General features: G+C 50.3%; 1 protein-coding gene across 1 annotated transcript in view; it reads right to left on the reverse strand.

Moving 5' to 3' along the window:
• Window positions 1–7,368, reverse strand: part of adgrv1 (adhesion G protein-coupled receptor V1) — a gene marked incomplete at its 5' end in the record, with an annotated part of 39,056 nt that overhangs the window by 23,827 nt on the left and 7,861 nt on the right. Inside the window, 13 exons of the mRNA XM_084468873.1 lie at window positions 346–550; window positions 1,480–1,702; window positions 1,936–2,058; window positions 2,778–3,060; window positions 3,215–3,295; window positions 3,464–3,610; window positions 4,021–4,202; window positions 4,415–4,542; window positions 5,003–5,178; window positions 5,903–6,168; window positions 6,360–6,501; window positions 6,982–7,120; window positions 7,287–7,365. Of these exons, the coding sequence (XP_084324999.1) occupies window positions 346–550; window positions 1,480–1,702; window positions 1,936–2,058; window positions 2,778–3,060; window positions 3,215–3,295; window positions 3,464–3,610; window positions 4,021–4,202; window positions 4,415–4,542; window positions 5,003–5,178; window positions 5,903–6,168; window positions 6,360–6,501; window positions 6,982–7,120; window positions 7,287–7,365 (2,174 nt within the window). The remainder of the gene's footprint in view (window positions 1–345; window positions 551–1,479; window positions 1,703–1,935; window positions 2,059–2,777; window positions 3,061–3,214; window positions 3,296–3,463; window positions 3,611–4,020; window positions 4,203–4,414; window positions 4,543–5,002; window positions 5,179–5,902; window positions 6,169–6,359; window positions 6,502–6,981; window positions 7,121–7,286; window positions 7,366–7,368) is intronic.

Consider the following 7,368-nt stretch of genomic DNA (forward strand, 5'->3'; position numbering starts at 1 on the left):
CACACCCGCATTACATCTGTGGTAAGACTCATTTAGATACGTTCCAAAACTCATTTCAAACCGCAGACAATTTTTCCAGAACATGAATGAATAATAATAATAATATAATAATAATAATAATAATAAAATAATATAATAATAATAATATAATAATAATAATAATAATAATAATAATATAATAATAATAATAATAATAATAATAATAATAATAATAATAATAATAATAAAATAATATAAATAATATAATAATAATAATATAATAATAATAATAATAATAATAATATAATAATAATAATATAATAATAATAATAATCCCCCCCCCAAAGATGATCGATGACATCGTACCAGGGCGAAGCCGACGACCCCGTGTGCGTCGTCATTGGTCGGGATGACCACGGTCACCTGACCGCCGAACCCGATCTCCGCCCCGCCCTTGGGATTCTTCAGAGCGACCCGGAAGTGCTCCTCCCTCTCTGGGATGTCGTCGTCCAGAACGTTGACCGCTATCTCCAGCTCGCTGTCGCCGGGGGAGAAGCGCAGCTCGCCGTGGCTACAGAGGAGGAGACGGGAGGGGTCAGAGAGACGACCTCAGAGAGACGACCTCAGAGAGATGACCTCAGAGAGACGACCTCAGAGAGATGACCTCAGAGAGACGACCTCAGAGAGATGACCTCAGAGAGACGACCTCAGAGAGACGACCTCAGAGAGATGACCTCAGAGAGACGACCTCAGAGAGACGACCTCAGAGAGACGACCTCAGAGAGACGACCTCAGAGAGATGACCTCAGAGAGATGACCTCAGAGAGACGACCTCAGAGAGACGACCTCAGAGAGACGACCTCAGAGAGACGACCTCAGAGAGACGACCTCAGAGAGATGACCTCAGAGAGATGACCTCAGAGAGATGACCTCAGAGAGACGACCTCAGAGAGATGACCTCAGAGAGACGACCTCAGAGAGATGACCTCAGAGAGATGACCTCAGAGGGCACCGTGGCTTCTGCTGCATTAAGTCCATTAAGGCGTTTCCCTGAACATAAAAACACCCCTCTCACGCACTTATTGAATGTTCTATCATATCATCCTATCTCTGTTGTCTACGGGGAATGGGTTAACCTAGTGATGGTTAGTGTATACGGGGAATGGGTTAACCTAGTGATGGTTAGTGTATACGGGGAATGGGTTAACCTAGTGATGGTTAGTGTATACGGGGAACGGGTTAACCTAGTGATGGTTGGTTCTATGAACATCCTTACTGTACCGACGGAGATATATCGTTGTAAGTCGCTTTGGATAAAAGCGTCTGTTAAATACCCTAAATGTAAATGAAAATGTAATATTTTCTGATAGTAATTGGATGTCGAATCTATTCATGAATATATAAATGAATGACGGCATAAATAGACAAAATACAACTACTTCAGAATCAGAAATAGTAAATGGCCAGGTAAGGACAAACCAACCAAATCCAAACCCTCACCTGGGTATGAAGTCGGACTGGTTGGAGACGGAGGTGAACTGGTAGAGCGTGGAGCCGGGGGCCCCGCTGGAGGCCAGCAGGGTCCGGGGGGCCCCGAGCGACGTCACGGCCAGGGAGAGGAAGCTGAGGGCCGCAGGGGCCCGCAGCACCAGGGAGAACCGGCCCTCCTCAGACCCCCAGGAGTACAGGAGGGAGCTGTTGCTGCCGGCCAACAGCACGTAGGCTAGAGGCACACACACACACACACACACACGTACATGTGTACACACACACACAGACACACACAAACACACAGACAGACAGACAGACAGACAGACAGACAGACAGACAGACAGACAGACAGACAGACAGTGTGAGTTAATGTGACATAAAAGCATTTATAGGAGAGGCTGTATTGCCATTGATTGCACATGATGCACCGTGTATGAATGCCGCTGTATGAGTGTTTATACGTACTGGTTTCCGAGGGAGGGGTGAAGGGGTGGATGGAGGTGAGGTCAGGGTGGAGGAGAGACTGAACCAGCTCAGGCCGAGCCTGCCCTGAGGCCCACAGAAACACTTCACAGGACGGACTAGGACCTGGAGGGAGAACACACACACACACACATGGTTATACTGCATTCTTTGGCACTATTGCGACATAGTAATGTTGAGTTAGGAGGTCTGCTCTCTCTCTCTCTCACACACACACCCAGCAGTGACAAATTATAGCGTCTAAACATCCATCTTTGGTTCTCCTCTATTCAGAACCACAACCACTGAATCGGCCCCTTGCTGTAAACTACAAACAGCCAGAGCCTCCACTTAGCCCTCCAGTCTTCAGACGTGATCATCAGCCTGAAACTAACTTTAATTAAACGACCGCTGTGTCCATAATGGCCTTTGTCAGTGAGTTGGAATTACAGTCAATGACTTGTTGTTTTTCTGTCTCCAAGGAGATGCGTATTCTGGTTTTCTCTCTGCCTCTCTGAACGCCTGCCAGTTGTTGTGAGTCGGCCCCACCGCCACCCGACCACACAATCCGCTCAACGTAAACGGAGAATATGTACTTAGAAATTGCTCCAGCAAATTGCAAACATCCACGGCCGTACATGGGCGGATCAGGTCCGCAGGAAGCACGGACATTTATGAAGATATCCCTGAATACTTAATACTGTAGTTCAAAATAAGTCCATTATTCATAGACATACAAGTCCACAAGTCAAACAGATCTACTTCAGTTACGTGAACATAAAACAACTGATATCTGATTTCGATTTGTCTGTTTGAGTGTAAACGTGGTCGTCGCGTCTCATCACCGTCGACGACGACGAAGAGGAGGGTGACCCCCCCGTCCGCCCGGGTGACCTCCACCTGGCGGGCTCCGCCCTGCAGGGGGAGGGGCTGGGGGTCGTTCTGGAACCTTCCGTCGGCCCAGCGGTGGATGAGGCAGCCGCCTGAGGGCGTGTCCACGCAGGTGACCAGGTAGGAGGAGGAGGAGGATGAAGAGGAGTGGGAAAACAGCGGCGAAACGCTGACACTCCCCCGAGGAAGCTCCAGCGTCTGGAGGAGAGCGAAGAACGTGCCGGTGCGGACGAAAACCTGGAGCGAGGAGAACCAAGTAAACAACAATAACATAAGTAAACAAAGGAAAACAGAGACGCGCATGTTGAGAGATTTGCTGTGAAAATGTGGATTCAATGGAGTGGTCGTAAACAGTGTATTGTCGTTAACGAGCTGTTGTTCCCGCTCTCACTTGGCTCGATGCGATCAGATAATCCGTGCTTTGATCTGAGAAGTGCTTCACATCCAGCGCTTCAACGCCGAGAGTTTGCTCCTGGAGATGAGAGGAACACAAGAAAATGAAACGGCATTAAGTGTGTTTTGAACATAATTAACATCTGATACTGAACGCCTGAGGACCACACCTAGGCCGATGAGGACACTGACATCACAAACGTGTTCTGAGTGGAAGACACGAGCGCAGCGGGATATTGATATCTACCAGCGTGACGTTGAGGTCGGGCTGCAGCCTGAAGACGCTGAGGTTGGCGGCGGGGCCGGGGGGGGGCCCGCCGTGGCTGATGGCGATGAAGGTGGTGCCGTTGGCCACAAAGCCCACGCAAGAGCCGGGCTCCTGGATCCTCACCGACTGAACGCCACGCAGCGGAGGAGGCAGTCAACAGTCGTTCAATACTAGCTTTTGTTGTTTTCCTCATTTATTCAATAGCACAGTATAAGCGTAGCGTAGCGTAGCACATCATAGAATAGCATCGTATTGGAGTGCAGCATAGCGTAGCTTAGCACAATATATATATATATATATATTTGTTGTTTTTGTCGTTTATTCAATAGCATAGTGTAGTGTAGTAGTTAGGTGAAGCATAGCGTAGCACATCATAGAATTGCATAGTATAGGAGTGTATCCTAGCCTAGCCTAGCCTAGCCTAGCACAAACATAGCATGGGATCAAATAGTAGAGTAACAATGCATAGTATTGAACAGTGTAACATAGCACAGCATGATGTAGTGTACTGTATATAGAATGTCAGGGTACTGTACCTCTACTGGAACGAAGACGCCTTGCCAGCGGTAGAGAGTGGCCAGTGTGTGGGGGCTCCCTGCGGAGGGAGTCCTGTCCAGCCTCATGGCCAGAGACGAGGCCTCTTCTGGGACCGAGCACCACGCCGAGGTGGGGTGGTCCTCGAAGGCCTGGTAGACACCCATCACTGGAAGACCTCCCTCTACAAGTAATGCACAAAAAATAGAAGTCATAGAAATAACATTTTAATTGTCACTATGTTAATCCAAATGAGTGAGAATACATAAGTAGTACGATTAATATAAGTTAGGGTTAGTTATAAATAGCATACAGTACTGGAGCCAGCTCTGTAGATATGTGAATTAACAGGGATGGATGAATGGAGATTGAAATAAAAGAAGAAGGCTATCTTACCAGAACCGACAGCTGTGTCTGCCTGAGACTCCCACTCCACACTGACGGCCGTCTCCAGACCGTTACTGCGAGACACAGTCAGGAAGACCGGCGTTCCTCCCTCATGGGCCACCACTTCCGAATTAGTTCTACGCAGCAAGAAAACACAAATATGTTCACATAAACAACATATGTGTGGCGGCCTCGCTGTAGACGTAGTAAACTGGATATTGTACATCGTATTGTACATCAATACCAGTTTGTTTTGTAACCTCATAATTCTGAAGTTCTGTCTAGTTCTGTCTAGATGACACGTATAATGGGGTTGTATGGTGGTAAGGTTATTATGAAAGAGTTGAACCGGAGACACTGCTCTCTGCTTCTTCTGCCATATTCATATCCTGAGTGCTGCATGGAAAACTGCCATGATGTCATAACTTTATTTTATTTGTTTTGTTAATATCTGACGTGCATAAAAACATTTAGAGTTGTATCTTTAGTTATGCTCGTGCTTAAACGGGAACACACTCTCAAAGCAAGACGTTTTTATTGGGGCGTCGCCGTTCCTTCTCACAGGGACGGGGTGACGGGGGGGGGGGGGGGGCCCACCTGTTGAGGGAGGGGCCGATGCGGAAGAGTCCGGAGGGGGCCAGGTTCTCCAGGACGGTGATGAAGGTGTGGAGATGCTCCCCCAGACGAGCTCCCCCCGTGGGGCTGGACAGGCTCACCGTGAACGTCTCGTTGGCCTCTGGCTCCGCGTCCAGGATCGCAAAGATCTCCAAGGTCTGAAAACAAAAACAAAACAATCGAAATTTACGACCAAAACAATTATTTTGCTGCCACAAACGCAACCAATAAGGAATCTCCGCTAATCCTAGACATCTTTCTTACATTAGCCTTGTGATTAGCCCTTGTGGCGCGTCTCTCTCATGTGTGTCTCGTAAACTGCAACAATCCGTAACCTAAATGGGTTCTGTGATAGACGAGTGTTCTGTGCTACTTTACACAGCAAAGAGTAACAGCATCGTGGGTCGAGAGAGAGAGAAGGACACGCAGGCCTGCAGCTCAGAATCACACGTCCTCTCAAGACTTTTCTATTTTACGGGCCTTTGGTTGAGAGCCAGTGCACTGTGTGCGCAGGTGTAGCGTGTTTGTCTGGGTAGAGTTACAGAGTTACAGAGGTCTGTAGTGGGTGTGATGTGTGGGGGGAGAGCTGTTGTATACCACCTGCCGGCTTACTCTGCATTATATTTATTTAAGTAGCGTGTATTTTGTTATAGGCTACATGTTTAGCACATTGCGTTTTCTACGGGGGAAACAAAAAGTTTTTGTTATTCATGTTACCTGACAGAGTGCAACGCACAACCTCTACCCGACAGAAACGCAAAGAGGAAATACAAAAGACCAATCTGACAATGAGGGGGTCAAAAGGAGGGTCCTCAGCCCCGACATCCCTTCTGTTCTTTGTCCTCCGTGCAGGTCTTACGGACGGGCGGGTCGCGCCCTTACTTTGAAGCGGACCCCGTTCTCCAGGACCACCGTGCCGTGCGCGGGCCTCAGGTCGGCCTCGGCCAGGCTCCCGTTGCCGTCGGTGATGGAGAAGGTGACGGCGACGGTCCCGAAGGTGCCGTCCTCGGGGCTGCGCACCACGGCCAGCGTGGCCACGCCCTCCCCGGGCCCCGACGCCGACGTGGGCTCCTTCAGCAGTGTGTGGCCGCTGCCGTTGAAGGACAGGACGCCGTGGCCGTCGTCGCTGGCCAGGATGTTCACCGTCGCTACGGAGACAGTACGGATGTCGTTAGGATGTCGTCACGGCGCTTTGGGGGTCGCTCGCAGTTAAAAGTGCCGTGTGTGGCGTCGGTGGAGACGGGGCGAGAGAGACCAAATGAACCAGTAGGAGCGCTGGTCTGTACTGGGTTGTGTTGAGCTGTGCTTGGTCGTGGGGACCTGTACGGAGGTCTCCTACCAGTGGTGTTGGCCCCCAGCTCCAGGCCGGGGGAGGGCCGGGAGAGGGTGAGCTGGAACCTCTCGGGTCCCTCTGGAATGAGGTCGTCAATGATCTGCACCTCCACGGACTTGTGCCTCTCGCCGTGCACGAAATGGAGCATCTGGACGCACACAGGGGGGTGATTCAGCGGTCCGGTGTTGATCGTCATGGGCCAACAAGATGGATCCACAGCGGTGCTGTGTCTATGAATGTGTGTGTGTGTGTGTGTGTGTGTGTGTGTGTGTGTGTGTGTGTGTGTGTGTGTGTGTGTGTGTGTGTGTGTGTGTGTGCGTGCGTGTGTGTGTGTGCAGTGCACGCATGCATGCATGTTAGTGCATATGTGTGCATGCATCCCTGTGTGTGTGTGTGTGTGTGTGTGCGTGTGCATGTGTGCATGCATGCGTGTGTGTATAGGTTTATGTGTGTGCACGTGTGCATGTGTGTGCGTGTGTGTGTGTAGGTGTGCGTGCGGTGCGCGTGTATGTGTGCGTGTGTGCATGCGTGCGTGCGTGTGTGCCGGTGTGTAGGTGAATAGGTGTGTAGGTGTGTAGGTGTGTCGTGTGCGTGTGTGTCGGTGCCCCTATGCGTGCGGGTGTCTGACCGTCTGGTTGATGTTGTAGTCCAGGCCTTGCTGGGCCTCCAGGTCGGGGGCGTGTATGGACAGGGAGACGTTCCCGTAGGAGCCCCGGTTCCTGTAGGCCACCAGCGACAGAACCCCCATGGACTCGTTCACCTCGAACCTGTCAGTCACACGGAGGAGTCGGCCAGTGAGAACGTCGCGGGTCGTCTTGTTACGACTGCGTCGTTGAGGCACTGGTTGCCACAGCCTCGCTGGGTCTGCGTGTGGTCATCACTATCTTCTCGTGTTTCTACTAATACGTGACGGAGAGCAGAGGCTTCACTCACATGGTGTTCGTCCACTCGATCACTCCTCTGATCCCGTCGTTGGCATCGATGCTAATTTCTGCCACTAAATCGTTTGTGTCTA

The sequence above is a fragment of the Micromesistius poutassou genome (assembly GCF_964030765.1).
Source record: "Micromesistius poutassou genome assembly, chromosome: 5".
NCBI classification, from domain to species: domain Eukaryota; kingdom Metazoa; phylum Chordata; class Actinopteri; order Gadiformes; family Gadidae; genus Micromesistius; species Micromesistius poutassou.